The following is an 18,192-nucleotide window of genomic DNA, read 5'->3' as shown; positions in this document are numbered from 1 at the left end:
TTGAAGCTGAATGCATCATCCTCTGCGCTCTCCATGGCTGATGGGGCCAGGTGTCAACCGGTCCTAGGCGTTTGTGAGGCACCGAATACTTGGGTATCTAAATACTGCTCAATCCTTCCCACACCTGTTCTCAGATAGTTTCGCTCCAGTAATCAGGTCCTTCATGCTCGAAAGGGAATGTGGTCAGGGCCTCCTTTCTCGCAGGGTGATTGGAAAGGTGAACCAACAGGATTGTAACCAGAGGCAGTGTGTTGCACTGCTGACGTACTGAGCCAAAAGAATGCAAAAAGCCATTATTTGCTAAATAAAAACAGAGCTACAAATATCTCAACTTCAGGTGAAATGAAGCTTGCAAAATGTAAACACAGGAAAAGCTCATTTGTGCTGAATTGTCTGTAACTCTCCCAGTGACAAATTAATTTTTAAACAGGGCCTTGAAACACTGCCCAGTTTACATGCAGTCACTTTGCCTCTCAAGTCAGGTCAGGCAGAAATAACCCTCTCTACAGACTTGACCCCCTGCCTTTCTCCACATTTAGAAAAGTTTCTTCTGTGGGAATCTGCGGCAGGCCGACTGTTTGAAATTGGGCCAAGAGCGGGACATCACTCCCTAGCGAGCTCAGAAAGAAGTTAATGTTCTGCGGCTAGGACACGCCGTCCTGCAGAAGGAAGTACCCTTGATGCAAGGATGTATTTGTGCCGCAGAGGGGAGGCTGTGCTTAGCAGACTCAGGAAAAAGGCACTTTCTGATCAATAGAGCTGTCACTGCTGGCTGCTGGGGCCTTTTCTTTTGGCTTCAGATATAGGTGCAGAACCCCTGAGATGGCTGGAGGTCACAGCCTGACATTAAATGTTAGCCCACGGAAATCAGCTTGCCTAAGGAGCAGTTTGGGCCCGCTCTTGCAGGCATCAACCCTCCTACCCCGAGGTGGGTGGGAAGCGCTGCTCAGGAGCAAGTGTTTGCATGGCTGGGCTTGTATTTGTAGACTCCCTAGTTCTCCGTGTGCTGCAGAAAAGCCACAGCCTGCCAGACGGTGTTGTTCCTGCGGGTTAGTGGCGACACAGACCGCAGCATTATGCCCCTCTTTCAGTCTCTCTGCACAGGAAAAAACCTTAGCAGTGATTTCTGCTAATAGCTCACTCCCCTCAAAGAAAACTGAGCATCAGGAAACCTGAGTGTTCCTGTAGCATCTCGGAGCCCTAGTTGGAGACCAGAACCTGCACTGTGCCAGGTGCTGTACAAACACAGAACAAAAAGATGGAGCTTACAATCTAAGTACAAGACAACGGACAACAGGTGGATAGAAACAGACCAGGGGAGGCCAAGTAAATAGGCATGTTAGTGACCCCTTGCCTAAGCGTGTGTATTGCAGACACATGTAAGTACAGAGGATGTGGACATTGGTGACGATCGTGTTAGAGGCAAAAGTAGCAACTGTACCCCTGTCAGATGAGTGCTCCTGTAATACTGGGACGTTCGGCTGCTTTCTGCCCTTTAGCATTTTGACAGACTTTGTGGAAGTATTACATGAGTCACCGTGTTTTCCATGGTGAACTGCCGCACCTCAACGATAATCCCGTGTGCTCTGCACTGTTCGGTCTCTGTGGGGCTCTATCCGGAGGTGTGAAGGGCAGTGAGAGAAAAGATAAATGATCTGGAGAAAGGGGTAAACAGTGAGGTGGCAAAATCTGCAGATGACACAAAACTACTCAAGATAGTTACATCTCAGGCAGACTGCAAAGAGCTACAAATGGATCCCACAAAACTGGGCGACTGGACAACAAAATGGCAGATGAAATTCAGTGTTGATAAATGCAAAGTAATGCACATTGGAAAACATCATCCCAACTATATATATATATAAAATGATGGGGTCTAAATTAGCTCTCAAGAAAGAGACCTTGGAGTCACTGTGGAGAGTTCTCTGACATCATCCACTCCATGTGCAGCGGCCATCAAAAAAGTGAACAGAATGCTGGGCATCATTAAGAAAGGGAGAGATAATAAGACAGAAAATCTCATGTTGCCTCTATATAAATCCATGGGACACCCACAACTTGAATACTGTGTGCGGATGTGGTCGCCCCATCTCAAAAAAGATCTATTGGAATTGAAAAAGGTTCAGAAAAGGGCAAAAAAATGATTAGGGGTATGGAACTGTTACGAATTATTCCAGTTAGGGCACGTACAGTTTGTTTCTAGGCTGAGGCAACCAAATAAAGACAAACTGCAGCGTATCTCAGAGTTTGTAGGTGTATTACGCTCGAGCATGGTACCACTCTGTTAAGCAGAACGGGACCCCGATTACAGGTTACACCAAGATTATACACTGTGGGCAAAACATCCTGCCTGTGTGCCTCGGGGGGGCCTAAACCAATAAACAGGCCTTCTCCTTCTCTATCGCCAGTCCCCTGCAGCCACCTTCCCCCTGCAAAAACGCTGAATTAGCAGCTATTTCAGGCACGTGGGCTGGTTCCTGTCTCCTTTGTTTCCCTTATCTTGAAACTGTCCAGCTGCCCACCTTGAAGGATCCTCCCTTGGTACGTGATGTGCTCGCTTCTCAGTGGAGTCACATATGCTAACTAGGTTGATTTCCCCTAACAGAAAGGCTTCCGTATGAGGAGAGATTAAAAAGACTGGGACTTTTCAGCTTGGAAAAGAGACGACTAAAGGGGGATGTGACAGAGGTCTATAAAATCATGACTGGTGTGGGGAAAGTGAATAAGGAAGTGTTATTTACTCCTCATAACACAAGAGCTAGGGGTCACCAAATGAAATTAACAGGCAGCAGGTTTAAAACAAACAACAGGAAGTATTTCTTCACACAACGCACAGTCAGCCTGTGGAACTCCTTGCCAGAGGATGTTGTGAAGGCCAAGACTATAACAGAGTTAAAAAAAGAACTAGATAAGTTCATGGAGGATAGGTCCATCGATGGCTATGAGCCAGAATGGGCAGGGATGGTGTCCCTAGCCTCTGATTGCTGGAAGCTGAGAATGGGCGACAGGAGATGGATCACTTGATGATTATCTGTTCTGTTCATTCCCTCTGGGGCACCTGGCCTTGGCCACTGTTGGGAGACAGGATACTGGGCTAGTTGGACTTTCGGTCTGGCCCAGTCTGGCCGTGCTTATGAGCTTCTTTGGATCAGGCAGCTTGGAGGTTCTCTAACTGGGTTCTTATATGGTGCCAATTCCCATAGTATCAGAACCCCTCTGAGCACCCCTCTGAGCTAGGGAAGTGTTATTTCCAATTCACAGGTGGGGTAATTTAGGCATAGCGGGATTAAGTGACTTTCCTGTGGGCAACCAGAAAGTCTATGACTGAGCTGGGAAATAAACCCAGCTCTCCTGAGGTCTAGTCCTGTGCCCTATCCACTAGATTTAGCTCCCCTGCCTTGGGAGTCCATGCCTGTTGACTGTTGGATTCTCTACTGTGATGCCATGGGACCTTCATTCTCCACCAGCATACCTAGCTTGTACAAGAAACAAGCCCTAGGTGATGGAGGAGCAAACTCTGAGCAGGTGGGAGCAGGTTGTGTCCCCCACAAAGGAGGGGACTTAAAGCTTAGCCCTGATGTGAAATGGCTGAGAACACAGGGATGGTTCTGGCAGTGTTAGAGAGAGGATTTATTGGGTCAATGAGCCCACCAGCGCCACCTGTCAGTTACCTGCTCTATGAACATGTGTCCCTAAGACGTGCATACAAGAGAGAACGACCTGGGGAGTAGCTGGGAGCCGGGGGTGAAATGTTTGGAAAGAACATTTTTAAACTAGATACCAGAAAAAATTCGGTTGCTGGCGCGCAGTAACTGCAGCCGCTCGTGCTGCCCAGTTTTGTCTCACTGTTTCCTTGTGCTCTCCTGCCTGCCTGCCTGCCTACTTGCCTGCCGGTCGGTCGGTGTCCGTCTGTCGGCTCTTGTCTTAGACTTGATGCTGTCAGTGTTCTGGGGCAGGGCCTGTCTTTTTGCTCTGTTTGTACAACACCGGGCACCCTGGGGCCCTGGGCCATGACTAGGGGCTACGGTAATACAAGTCATATATAATGGTGAAATCAGTGACGCTCCAGGGCTGGCACCCAGGGGAAGTTTTGGAAGCTCCATCTCTGGAGTTAGCAATAGGCTACAGAAAGGTTTCAGGCATGTGCAGGGAATGGTCAGTCCTGCATTGGCCAGGAGTTAGACCAGGTAATACCAGCAGATCTTCCCCTGCGGTGTCTCTGATTCATACTGTACCATATAATCAGGGCACTGCCCATAAACACTGAACACAAGACACTTTGTTTTCTGAAATGCATCTCTTCTTGTTGCAGATTTTTGCGTTTTTAGCCCTGATGTGTTTCATCCTGGCCATTGGAAATGGCATCTGGGAATATGACAAGGGCTATTACTTCCAGGTCTACCTGCCCTGGGCAGTAGGCGTAGACTCAGCTCCCTACTCTGGATTCCTCATGTTCTGGTCTTATGTGATCATTCTGAATACCGTGGTGCCGATTTCACTCTACGTCAGGTATGTGACTGCCCTTTGTGTTACAATTCCTGCTTGGAAGAGTTTTTAATATTCACCTTAGCAGAGAGCAGTGCTTTCCCCTTTGTATGAATGTGTTGCAGAGCTGAGCAATCTCAGCAAAATCAGCTCTGCTTACGACTGCCATCTAGTGAGGATACCTGATCGCCACTGGATCTCACTGTGGGTCTGTATTGGTTAGTGCCCTCTGGAAGAGCATGGACTTCACCACACGTTCCTTCTGTGCTTGAGTCAAACCCTTTCCTCCTCTCCCCAAAATCACCATGTTCGTTCTTTCAGACTGAAAGGGATTCATTAGAATAACTCTAAACCATAGAGATGTCCCTTCAGTGGGTGGAATTCTGCCGCAGCCCTGCACAGAGGCTGGTGCAGAGCTGGCTGCCCTGGGAGGAGCCCCAGAGACTGTGGGTCTTGGAGTTCTGCCATCTGCAGTGTGCGAGTCATGCAAACCTGGAGCAAAGGCCATCTGTGATTAAGCAGGGATTCCAGACATCAAAGTATGTCCTTCCAAAAGAGCCCCCACCTAGGATGGTCTTGTGCTTAGAGGACTGGAATAGGCATCAGAAGTCCTGGGTTTTGTGCCCAGCTCTGCTGCTGGTGACCTGGTGTGCCACATTTTCACCATCTGAAAACGGAGCTAGGAATAATATGTATTTCACAGCAGTGGCTTTGAAGCGTAAGTAATGAGCTTATTACCATTGGTATTCCAACAGCACTTAGAGGACTATGGGGATCCATTGTGTTAGGCACTCTGCAAACACAGAGTAAATAGAGCTTACACCCTAAAATCCCAAACATAGTTGGTGAATGAGACGAGAGATAAATGGGCCAGGATGGGTGGGCAAGACACATCTGTGAAGCAATTTGAGATCCTCAGATAGGAGCTGCTAGAGTGAGACAAAGTAGTGGTGTTCATTTGTTACCATTTACATCTCACTTTTCAGAGTTTTGCGACTGATTACAATGGGACCAGGATTTGCTTCTCAGTGTTTAGCATAAAATTCCGAGAGGTGGTGTGGGGAGGGATTATGCTGTCAAACCACTAAGCACAGCTGCTGAATTGTGGCTGCTGGTTTTTCAGTAAGGCTATTAGGGAGGGTGAATGATGGCACTCTGGATTAGGAGGTTGGAAGGTACATTCTGGAGTGTGTTTTGATTTAGAGCATGCACAGAATTCATTCTTTTCCTGTCCAGTAGTTCACAGTGACAGTGAAATGGAAATTCAAGTTACTTGTGTATGAATAAATCTCTCTGATTACATTAAATCACAGAAGGGCTCACTTGCTTTGAAGGTCAGATTGTCTTGTTCAAGCTTCTTCAGAAAGGCCACCATTTCTGGCTCTCCTGCACACTAATTCGTGGGGCATCCTATCTTTGCCCAGCTGAGAACCCCATTGACCCCACTAAACCTGAAAGCTGCACCCTAATGTGCAGAAAATGAAGCAGATCACTGCAGCTGCCTTCCCCCTCAGTATGGAGCTGTGGCCTACACAGGCTTCAGGTCCCAGAGTGCAGTGCTGCTGGTTAATCACAGCAGGGTTAACTGGAGCTTGGGAGTCCTGCGGTGGGATTCACCTCTGGGCATTGTTCACACCACTGCCCTCCCGCAGGGTTTCCGTCATTGGAGTGCAAAGCCTGCTCCAGGGAAGGACTAACTCAACCACACCCTCTCCCCTGTCAGTCCTGCCCAATTTGGGGCAGGGCTGGCTGCATCTTGCCCCACACCCAGGGGGTACTTTTGCCAGGCATACTTTCGGCCACCCGGGCCCTGTGCCTGGCTTACACACAGACAGCATCGAGCACCCACATAGACTGGTCGTAGGTTAGGAGAAAGCACTAGCTCAGTCTCTGGAGTGCTTGTGACTGTGAAGCTTTTGAAATCTATTCTAAAAAGGTACTAAAAACCCAGAAGGAACCTGGACCTCGGTCTAGCAGCTGTTTTCATGGCGCTTGTCGTAGCACCTTTAAAATGCATGTGGCCTGCAGCCATCTCAGGATGGTCTGGGGGATACACCAGCCCACCACGACGCTTGGATTCCTATCCTAAATGCAGCTGCTGGCCCCAAAGCTGAAGACAGAAGATCCTGTTCCCTAACCTAATGACTGTTCCATCTTCTCTTTCTCTTTTCCCTAGTGTGGAGATTATACGCTTGGGCAACAGCTTCTACATTGACTGGGACCGTAAAATGTATTACCCGTTGAATGATACGCCAGCCCAAGCCCGCACCACCACCCTCAATGAAGAGCTGGGACAAATCAAGTACATTTTCTCTGACAAAACAGGAACTCTCACTCAGAACATCATGGCTTTCAACAAGTGCTCCATTAATGGGAAATCCTATGGTATGAACATCTCTGATCTTCCTCCCTATACCTTCTGCCAGAACTCTTCTTGGGTCACAGAAATGGGATACCATAAGATATCCAGAAGAAAAGGACTTGTAAGAAGTGGGGGAAATTACTTAAATAAATTGTATCATATGAGAATTACTTAACCCACTTTAACACTGTATTAATCAAAGCCTGAGAATTATTCTCACTTTCCGTCATCTGCCCATCCTCTATCTATTTACTGTCCACCAACCCACCCCAGTAGGTAGGCATTGCATGCACATTCTAGGAACCAGTGGGAACTGTCCAGAAGGTGGACACTCAAGTCTCTCTCCTACTGTTTAGTTAATGGTGGGCTTCTTCCTTGAATCATGTTACTGGGGCATCTTCTGTTCTGGGTCTTTGAGGAAAACCACGGTAGAAAGGATGAGTGCTGAATTGTGACCTGGAGATATTAGGTTTAGGGCTGTTCCTTGGAAGCGTGCTCTGGAGGCGTAGGTCTGGTGTTGAGAAGACTGCCCTCAGCTCTTTGAGGTGACACCTGGGCTCTGCTAGAGGTGCTCTCCAGCAGATCATAGCTGCGGTGCAGATCTCAGAAGGCAGGGCAGCTTCTAAGTGTTGGACTATTCCATTAATACTTTGAGAGTTCCAGAGCCATGAAGGGGCTGTGGCAGGGATTGGGGTGCGTCACATCTGTAATATGCTCTCTTCAGCTTGGACCATTTAAGAGAGAGGTCACCACCTGTAGCTTCCCGGTGAGCTTATCTGGATAGGAGAGTTGCAGTAGTGCGTGCTGGAGGTGGTGAATTCCTGAACCACTGTGGCCAGGTGACTGTCCACGAGGAAAGGATGGATCAGTATTGCTATCTGGAGAGGGGAAGAAGGGGCTTTGCGTGTCTAGTATGACCCCAGACCTGTGCCCTGTCTCCAATGCCAGAGGGAAGAGGCCCTCGGAAAGATGGTATCAGTTATTTCCTGAAAGCATTTCCCTCTGCCAGCTGGCTTCCTTGGTGCTTGCTGGGTTCAGTTTGAGTCTTCATCCAGGTTCCTGTTCCCTTCACGAACCTGTCAGGTGCTTGGGTTTTCCATGTGCTCTTTAATCCCCGGGTCACATTGCAGGTAGGTTAACAGAGAAGCTGTTTGATCAAATCAGGTGGCTGCATGAAGGCTGGTGGCAATTATATCAGTATAGCCCTGCCTCTGAAAGAGCAGTAAAGCTAACCCAAACTCCGCCAGGGAAGCCTTTGACACCTGCCGAGAAAGTGGAAAAGTGTTTCACCCCTCTTGCTACAACGCTGAAGAATCCACTCTTAGCCTAGGGGACTTTCAGCAGTTTTTCAGTGTCTGCGATCGCTATTACTTACAGGGGTAGGAACAAGCAGGAGGTTGCTTATTACCCCCATGTTGGAGACTCCTGCTCTGGGCAGGGACAGTGGGAGAGAGCTTGCTCTGTTGTGCTTTTCATACTAAACAGCAAAGTCTCCTTCCTGGCCCAGCTTCCCACTCCCAAGGAATGTGCACGCTCAGGCTCACACTCTCAACTTTCAAGCTCTGTCAGCATCAAAGGCTCAAAGCTTGTGCACAGCTGCAGTTTGTGTGTGTGACTCGCTCTGTGTTTGTAAACTGCAGGTGACGTCTACGACATGGCTGGGCAGAGGACTGAGATCACTGAGGTACGTGGTTAGCTGCCAGCAGGTTCTGTGTCCTCTGCCACCCTGTTGGTGTAGGCTCCAATGGACACATGCCATACCCCACCCAGGTATATAATGCACCCACACACACCTAGCACCTACAGAGGGGAGCTAAGACTGCACCTTTTGAAAAACCCCGAACATTAGAGAGCCTGAAAATGAGCAGCGAGGATCCAGCCAGTTCCCACTCTCTCAGGCAGCAGAATGTGGAGGACTTATTTGTTGTGGAAGAAATGCCTATTTCTTGGCAAGCCACCACCCTGTGGGAGATCTGCCAGCCCCCCAGGGCAGCACAGTACCAGCAGGTCAGAGGTTTGACACTCACACGCATTGTGCTCTGGCTGGCTGAGCTCCGCTGCGCACATTAGTGCAGGGGATTTGCTCCGTTGGTAAGTGCCAAGTGTCATCTTGGGCTGGTCGAAACACTGGACTGGTTCTAGACGTGGGACCTCACTGGAGCTGGGGCAGGAATCCGCTCTGTGTGGCGTGTTCCCGCTCTGAAGCACCACGCGTTAAAACCCAAGCTGCTGGGCCGCTGGGTCCCACAAAGGGAGAGAGTGCCGTGCAGTGCGACTTTGTTTCAGAGATGGCCTGGGGTGGGGAGAATTTAAACTTTACATCGGGTTGCCGTCAGCTTTTTCCATGTGGGTTTCTCCCCTGCCCTGGGAGAACGTGGCGAGGGCACAGAGGACTCCCAGTCTTGCTCTCATTGGAATGAGCAGTCACACCCGGGAGCAGGGCCTGGGGCAGGGTGTCGGTGAAAGCATTCGGGTCAGTGAGTGGATGGCCTGCAAGAGCGATCCCCGTGACTTCAGGGAGAGGTTGTGGTAGGGGAACCCTATGAGCAGGGGGAGGAGGCAGGGGTCGTGTGGGGAGATCAGCGAGAGTCTGGGGAGGGAGGCATGGTGGGGGAAGCACCCTGAGGGGAAGGGGGAGCTGCAGGGAAGGGGAAGGGGGGGTCGCGGGGAGTTCACCATGCGGGAGGGAATCTCTTTCAGCGTGTGGGCAGATCATTGAGGGTGCAGGGCCAGGTAGGGCAATCGTGGGGATGAGAGATTGCTGAGTGCAGGGAGGGGAGGCATGGTAGGGGATGGCTGTGAGTGGTGGGGGCAGTCGTGGGGGAGGGGGATCACCGTGAGTATGTGGGGGAAGGGCAGTCGTGGGGGAGGGGGGATCCCCGCGAGTATGTGGGGGAAGGGCAGTCGTGGGGGAGGGGGGATCCCCGCGACTATGTGGGGGAAGGGCAGTCGTGGGGGAGGGGGGATCCCCGCGACTATGTGGGGGAAGGGCAGTCGTGGGGGTGGAGATCCCTGTGAGCGCGGCGAGGCAGCGAGCTGCCCAGCTGACCCTCAGCCTCACCTTTGCAGCACACAGAGAAGGTTGATTTCTCGTACAACCAACTGGCTGACCCAAAGTTTGTGTTCTACGACCACAGCCTAGTGGAAGCTGTGAAGCTGGACGACGCCGCGACACACAGGTTTTTCCGGTTGCTCTCGCTGTGTCACACAGTGATGCCAGAAGAGAAGGAGGAAGGTGAGCAGCGATGCGGCTGTCATGGCCTGTAACCTCATAGCAGTGTGCTGGGCTGTCATTTCTCTGCAGACGCTGCTACGGGGCCACTGGGAAATCATCTGCAGAGCCCGGCAAATCCGCACATATCTGCTTTACATCCGCGGATACGCACATCTGCAGATGTGGTACGGTTGCCAACTTTCTAATCGCACAAAACTGAACACCCTTGCCCTGCCCCGCCCCGTCCCTGTGGCTCCACCCCTGCCCCACCCCTTCTCAGAGGCCCCGCCCCCCCACTCACTCCATCCCTCGCTCTCCCTCACCCTCATTCACTTTCACTGGGCTGGGGCAGGGGGTTGGGGTGCAGGAGGGGGTGAGGGCTCCAGCTGGGGGAGCGGGCTCTGGGGTGGGGCCGGGGATGTGGGGTTTGGGGTGCCGGATGGGGCTCTGGGCTGGGGCCGAGGGGTTTGGAGTGCGGAGGGGGCTCGGCTGGGGCATGGGGTTGGGGTGTGGAATCTGGGAAGGACTTAGGGTGTGGGAAGGGGCTCTAACCTGGGGCAGGGGGTTGGGGTGCGGGAGGGGGTTTGGGGTTTGGGCTCCAGCTGGGAAGTGCTTATTTCAGGCGGCTCCCAGTTGGCAGCACAGTGGGGCTAAGGCAGGCTCCCTACCTGCCCTGGTTCTGCGTGGCTCCCAGAAGCAGCTGGCATGTCCAGCTCCTAGGCACAGGAGCAGCCAAGTGGTTCTGCATAGTGTGCGCTGCCCTCACCTGCAGGCACCACCCCTGCAGCTCCCATTGGCCACAGTTCCCAGCCAATGGGAGCTACGGAGTCAGTGCTCAGGGCAGAGGCTGGGGCAGTACACAGAGCCACCCTGGCCATCCCTACACTTAGGAGCCAGACATGCTAGCCGCTTCCATGAGCCACATGGAGCCAGGGCAGGTAGGGAGCCTGCCTTAGCCCCACTGCACCTCTGACCGGACTTTTAATGGCCCGGTCTGCGTCGCTGACCAGAACCACCAGGGTCCCTTTTTGACCAGGCGTTCCAGTCGAAATCCAAATGCCTGGCAACCCTAAGATGTGGCTGTATTGTTTGCCATCTTTGTGGATGGCAGATTGGATGTGGATCCAAAGTTGTTTATCCACACAGGGCTCTAGAGCAGCCATTCTCTACTGGGGGTTCGTGGCCCTCTGGGGGGGCTGTGGTTTCAGGGGGTCCCCCCACAAAGCCCTGAGTCCCCAGGGGGCTGATGCCTGGAGCAGTGAGCCCTGGCATCTCCTTTGCGGAGCTCCAGGCTTCGGCTCCACGGGACTATGGACCCCCTGAAACCGGCTCACGGCCCCCCAGGGGGCCATAGATGCCTGGTTCAGAACTGCTGCTCTAGAGGGTGCTGGTGCGGATCAGATCCAAATTTTTGTATCCACACGGGGCTCTGATCATCCGAGTCAGCCTGTGGTTGCTCATTAGCTGGCATGGCTCTGCGGGTGCCTCGTGGGGAGAGGACCCCAGGAGACTCCCATGCCTTGTGGCCTGGAGTAAGGGCTGGCCAAAGTGCAGTAACACTGCAAGGAGTGCAAAGGCGCTGCAAGCAGAGAGTTGCTGGTGGCACTGGCCCCATAGAGCCAATGGGAATAAAGCCAGACACTGCGTCCTCCCTGCACCGGCCAGCAGAGCTCAGCTCATGCAACGGGCAGTGCCTGCTGCATCCTGACAAATGGGGGCTCAGTAGTCATGCTAATCCCACGCTCCTGTCCCCCCAAATTCCATCTGGGGCAGAGTCTCATTGCCCTTCTGAGAGCTGTGCCAGTCCTGTCCTTTGGGATCTGAAGGACGGCAATACAGGTGCAGAGGGTACCTGGGGTGGTGAGGAAGCTGAGCAAAGGAAACGTTCCTGGCAGTGAGAGCCCTTGGGCTGCAGAAGTCTCCCAAGCAGAGGGAGATCCTTCCACTAGATGAGGCTAGGAACCTTGCACTGGCTCTGGGGAATGGATTCGATGGGACCTAATGGAGCTTCTCCGTCCCTAACGCGTGTCAGTCTGTGGCCTGTGGAGGAGTGCATCTGTGTGCGGGTTTTATTACATCTGGTCGGTATATGGCCAGACAAGAGGTGAGCAGTGGCTATAGAATGCCTCAGCCCTTGTGTTTGATTCACGTCGGGAGCAGGGTGATGAATCCAGGCCTGAGATGAACATACATTGTTTCTTTCTTGCATGGCAGGTAACCTGGTGTATCAGGCCCAGTCTCCGGACGAAGGAGCCCTAGTCACCGCGGCCCGAAACTTTGGCTTTGTATTTCGTGCTCGGACCCCCGAGACCATCACTGTGGTGGAAATGGGAGAAACAAAGGTCTATGAGCTCCTGGCTATTCTGGACTTCAACAACGTGCGCAAAAGGATGTCTGTCATCGGTGTGTTCCCATCACTTCCCTTCCACTTTTCTGCTTGTTTGGGCTCTCCGACTCATACTCCTTCTCCCAGGTCTCCTCTTCTATGGCTATCCTTGCAAGGCGTCCAGATACTGCAGTGATTAAGGTGGTGTAAACGTACTGATAGAGTGGAAGTGACCAGGGACTGCCCAGGTCTTCAATGGTAGCCTTCTCTTGGCATCTGGATATTAATGTCCTTGCGCCCCACCCATACATGCGACTACAGGCTTCAGCAGTGCATCTGCTCAAATCACTGGGGAGCAATGCGTGTTGGGCCTGCAGTCTGTGCCACCACACCTCCGTATTACAGATGGGCGTGGCTGCATTCTCCTCCATTCTGTGCAGAGCAGGGGTGACCCTCACCCCTGGTGGGCCGAGTTTGGATGTCTCTGCACACACTTGATGTGATGGCTGCCAAATGCTGTAGTCTGGGTTTTGCAGAACTTTTGTTCCCCTTGCTTTTAGTGCGAAGTCCGGAGGGTGACCTGACCTTGTATTGCAAGGGCGCTGACACCATTGTCTATGAACTGCTGGATTCTTCCTGTGGACCCCTCCAGGAAGAGACCATGGAACACCTGAATGTAAGTCCCCTTGCAGGGGAGCCCCTCTGTAGATAACGGGCAGGGTGGGAGTCCCTTGTTCTCTGTGAGCGGCTCTGATGTCACCATTGGAGCTGGAAATGGAACCAACACTGAGGCTGGAAAGTGGATGATCTCTAAAGCATCCCTAAGGGCATCTCCCTGGGAGATCGGCAAATACTGTGTAACTTACCATGGAAAGGAAAGAGTTATTCTGTGAAGACTCAGGGGGCCATTGCCTGAAAAACACATTCATCGGGTCCCTACATTTAGTTGTGGTTTGGAGTCTGGATAGTTCAGGCAGTTGGTAACAGGCTACTGAGCCTTTCATCTTTCTAAATACAACCCAGGGCAGCAGTAACCTCAGATCTGACCGTTGCTCTTGTTTTTGTGTCTTTTCCTAGTTGCTCTTCAAATTCTTTTCTGCTCTACCTAATTATACTTTTACACTTGACTTGCCAGAGTTGATGTTCCTTACTATTTTCCTCAGTGGTATTTGACTTCCAATTTTTAAAAGGTGTCTTTTATCTCTAACCACCTCTTTCACTCTGTTGTTTAGTCATGGGGGCATTTTTCCTTGAGGTATACACAGAGTTTGAGCCTCTATTTTGCTGTTTTTAAAAGTTTCCATGCAGCTTCCAGGCATTTCACTCTTGTGACTGTCCTTTTAACTTCCGTTTAACGAGCCTCCTTTTTGTGTAGTTCCCCTTTTTGAAGTTAAATGCTACCGTAGTGGGTTTCTTTGGCAATTTTTCCCCTACAAGGAAGTTAAATTTAGTTACATTATGGTCACAGTGACTTAGCTGTTCAGCTATAAACACCTTTTGGATCAGACGCTGTGCTCTACTTAGGACTAAATCAAGAATTGCCTCTCCCCTTGTGGGTTCCAGGGCTAGCTGCTCTAAGAAGCCGTCATTAATGGTGTCTAGAAATTTCATCTCTGCCTCCCGTCCTGAGGTGACATGTTCTTAATGAATATGAGGATAGTTGACATGTCCCATTTTTATTTGGTTTTCTGTTTTTGTAGCCTCCCTAATCTCCCTGAGCATTTCACAATCACTGTCACCATCCTGGTCAGGTGGTAGATAGTACATTTCCACTGTTATACTCTGATTTTTGGAGCATGGCGTTTCTATCTGTAGAGATTCTGTGGTACAGTTTGATTCAATTAAGATTCTTACTACGTTTGACTCTATGCTTTTTTTCACATATACGGCCACTCCCACACCCCCACCTGTGTGGCCTACTCTGTCATTCCTGTATATTTTGTACCCTGGTATTATCATGTCCCACTGATTATCATCATTCCAAGTTTCCGTGATGCCTGTTATGTCTATATCCTCAGTTAATACCCAGCACTCAGGTTCACCCATCTTAGTATTTAGAATTCTTGCATTTGTATATAAGATACAATTAACAAGATAATATTATCTATCGGGGCCTATGCTCATCCCCCAGATGACACTGGCTTTTGCTGGTGCAGTGCAGAACCCAGGGCCCCAGGTAGTGGAAAGTCCACCAGGAGGGGTTACGCTGGCCCAGACAGCCTGCAGCGAGATAGCAGAGTGAAGTCCCAGCACAGGAAGACAGCAGGCCAGGGCGGGAGGAGGAGATGCTGAGCTTGCCGCACATTCCATAGGTAGCTGCAGCTGAAAGCTGCCCTCCCGCAGTGGAACCCACAGGAGAAGGATGGTGGCTCTATCACCTGTCCCCCTCGAGGGAGAATCTGAGCTTTCCAAAAGGGAACCTTGTTGCTGGGCTGGTTACAACAAGCGTTGGGATCCAGATTTTCAGTCACTCACGCTGTGAAGGTGCAGATGTGATTGCTTGTTGAAATCGTGCATGCAATGACTGGTGTTCAATGCAAAGAAAGCATGCAGTCACATCAACAGTTCTGCCAAGCAATTGCATGGGCACAATTCTGAAAGTCTGGGAGTAGCTCTTTTCTGTGTGTTTTACACGGGCCTCATACAAATACCAGTGACATAGATGCATTGATAATGGAAAACTGTAGAGTCAAAGTGTAGGAAAACCCTTTGGATTTGCTCTTGTATAGGCAATAGACTGCAGTTAAAAATGGATCTGTACAAGAGTAGAGCTGGATTTCCAGGTGCTGGTGACTTTAAAGTGTTAAATGCAACTTTTCGTCCTATTCATTGCAGAAGTTGTGTTGGCATCTTTTGGGTGAGAGGGTGTTTGTAAATAGCGCTCCTTGCAGATCAAGCTAGAAGAGTGTTCCACCGCCTGGACCTCACCTATTCCACCCATGTCTTGCAGGAGTTTGCAGGTGAAGGCTTGAGGACTCTGGTTGTGGCCTATAAAAACCTGCAGGAGGACTACTTTGAGGAGTGGGACAAACGTCACCATGAAGCAAGCACTGCCCTGGATGGACGGGAAGAGAAGTTATCTGAGTTATACGAAGAAATTGAAAAAGACTTAATGGTTGGTCTTTCATGGAATTTGGGTCAAGCTGTGGGCAGGCAGCCGGGAAGTTGGTTCATCAGTAAGCGGATCGCTATGACTTTACATGGGTTGTGTAACTAAAATGGGTAGATCATGGCAGACCTGGGTTTTCACTGATGCCTTGGTGGGCACCCAGTAGCTGTCTGGGAACAGTTTTATATTAACTTGCGTAGGTGTCTGGTTAGCTGACTTTTCGTGGGTGAACACACGAGAGCTGGATGGAGGTGACACTGGTACAGATATTTCATAGCTGCCCCTTGTATGTTCAAGTAGTTGAACGATTATTCTCCTGACTTCTAAATGACGAGCTGTAACAGCCCTGTCCTGAGTAGCTCCTGGGTCCCTCTGCATTTCTGGAGGAGCCTTTACCTGTTCTGTCAGCCTGGGAGGAGAGAGGGGTGTCCACAGAACAGTTTGTGTCAGCTTGAAGTGAATGAAAGCAATGACTAAACTGTGATCTGCAAGCAGGCTCCTCCTGTGACTGCTGCTGCTGCTTTTGAATGCCCCTGGGGTTCACCGGCATGTGCTACCTGCAGGGACTGAATGAAGAGAAGATACATGCCCTATCTGAATGGAAGCGATGCAGCTTATGCAATCACAGCAGCTCTTATGAAATCTTGGAAACTCTACAGCTGCTTCGTCACGCTCTCTGAGAAGGTTTCTGTTTCCTGTGGGCCTGTGTGTGCACCCTGGAGGAAAGGACTTTATTTGCAGGAAGGAACTGGGGGAGGGATAGCCCAGTCGTGAGAGAGAAAAAGGAGAATCTGGTGTGGGGGATGCTGGCAGGGAGGCCATGAGGAAGTAGGAGGGTCCTGGGTCATGCAGTCTTATGATCCTGCTGAGAGCTGAGGACAGGAGGTTTTCTGTGCAGTGTCAGGGGCCTGCGGAAGGAGCCAGGAGGCAGTAGGGGGAGGTAATGATGGAGAGTGGGGATGGAACCTGGTTAAGTTCAGAGATTTTAATAACACACATGTTCAGCTTCATGCTGATTGTATTCAAAGCAAAGGAGAGAGTCATGGAAAGGAAGCTGCTCCCCTCCCCCTTCCACGGTTTGTACACCAGATCTGAGCAGGCAGGCAAAGGCCAGCAGAACTCCTGACAAGGCCCATGGGTTTTCCCCACTGTCCATGCACAGTACCAGATACCAGAGCTCCATGGTGCTTCACTACAGTTACGGAGAGAGCATGGCCACGGGAGAGCTCAGGCCTTCGTCCCAGGGCCCTGTAGCCTCAGTGTGTTCGGAATTCATGAGCATCGTGTGCGCTCTATTGAGCACTGCTTGGGGAGGACTGAAACGCTTCCGGACCAGATTCAAAAGGTGGCAGAGGGCTTGCAGCTGCCTGGGTGTGAGAGACTTTGACGTTACATCTACGACAGCCCTGGGTGACTCAGCCTCAGGCTGCTGTTGCACGCAGTGCGTCAGAGCAGACCTCACTCTATTCTGTGACAAGCAGGAGGAGTTTAGTCTTTTTCATCTTTTCTTTTCCATTCCATGCTTCCCTCACCCGATCACTCACTAGCCGGCTGGTTATGAATACACCGTTAGGCCGCAAGGGATCTGGAGCAAGCCCCACATGTAACTGACTTAATAAGATGTGGTTCAGAGATCCAGGTACCTGTCAGGATGGGTCACAGCTCTGCATTCTGGAAAGGCGAGTGGGCTTGCTGTTACATTGTCTCTGATTCCAAGGAAGGATCCAAGAACAGCTGACGGAGCAGATGTCTGCTGTTCAGGATAGCAGAGGTCTCTCAAACATAGCTTAGGAGATTTTAATCCTGAAGTCCCAGTCAGACCCAGGCACTGGCTCAGAGCCTGAGACCTGAACTCTGAGCCTACCCCAATAGCAGGTAGAAAGCTCAGTGATAGGCTCTGCCTAAAAACCTCAGCTAGAAGCTAGAGCCGAAATCTCATTTACATCTGATCATCACCTTCCTGGGCCCACGTGTCACCAATATTCGAGGTCAGTGGTTGTTGCCAACAAGTAGGGAAAGAGACTCTTAAAACTGTTTGTGCCCTGACACATCCGTGTGGACAATAGTCCAGTCTGTAAGGTACCACGCTGCGCTGCGGCAAGTGCAGGGCGGGTGGAGAAAGAGAACGGCCTCCAGTCCTGTAAGCAGGTACCTGAGCGCTTTATGCATGCACGCAGGCCAGCCGGCTCAGCGGGATGACTCGCATGCACGAGGGTTTGTGGGATCAGGCCCACAATAACGTGTACAATAAATAGAGCCGAGTGGAATCAAGCCTGGGCTGAGCCCCACGCCCTGTGTGTGCGGCCAGAAGGACGGAGCAGAAGTGACTGCGCTCTCCTCTAATGCTGACCACTGGGGAGCTCACACATTTCCCTCTGTCTTTGAAGCTGCTAGGTGCCACGGCTATTGAGGACAAGTTACAAGATGGAGTCCCCCAGACGATTGAAACCCTGACCAAAGCCCACATTAAAATCTGGGTTCTGACTGGAGACAAGCAAGGTAAAGGGGATGGTCTGGGACAGACACACGGCTTTGGGCTGCTGCCTCTGACTTTCCTTTCCTTTCCTTTCCTTTCCTTTCCTATGGATAGGCTGTTCCCTCCATTGCCTGCATCCTGATTCTGCCTCCTTTTGAGCACCTAGGAGAGGGCCGATCCTGAGGGCCATGCTCAGTGTTTACTCCGGCAAAACTCCATG

General features: G+C 51.0%; 1 protein-coding gene across 4 annotated transcripts in view; it reads left to right on the top strand.

Moving 5' to 3' along the window:
* The window catches only part of LOC140911063 (phospholipid-transporting ATPase ID), a 131,017-nt gene that overhangs the window by 82,046 nt on the left and 30,779 nt on the right, over positions 1 to 18,192 (top strand). For all 4 annotated transcript variants that reach the window (XM_073343294.2, XM_073343293.2, XM_073343295.2 and 1 more), the window contains 8 exons: positions 4,313 to 4,509; positions 6,662 to 6,870; positions 8,488 to 8,531; positions 9,917 to 10,082; positions 12,276 to 12,464; positions 12,948 to 13,063; positions 15,338 to 15,502; positions 17,884 to 17,995. In XM_073343294.2, the coding sequence (XP_073199395.1) occupies positions 4,313 to 4,509; positions 6,662 to 6,870; positions 8,488 to 8,531; positions 9,917 to 10,082; positions 12,276 to 12,464; positions 12,948 to 13,063; positions 15,338 to 15,502; positions 17,884 to 17,995 (1,198 nt within the window). The remainder of the gene's footprint in view (positions 1 to 4,312; positions 4,510 to 6,661; positions 6,871 to 8,487; positions 8,532 to 9,916; positions 10,083 to 12,275; positions 12,465 to 12,947; positions 13,064 to 15,337; positions 15,503 to 17,883; positions 17,996 to 18,192) is intronic.

The sequence above is a fragment of the Lepidochelys kempii genome, chromosome 5, assembly GCF_965140285.1.
Source record: "Lepidochelys kempii isolate rLepKem1 chromosome 5, rLepKem1.hap1, whole genome shotgun sequence".
NCBI lineage: Eukaryota > Metazoa > Chordata > Testudines > Cheloniidae > Lepidochelys > Lepidochelys kempii.
Note: the sequence above shows the minus strand (reverse complement) of the source record. Positions and strands in the feature narration are given on the sequence as shown.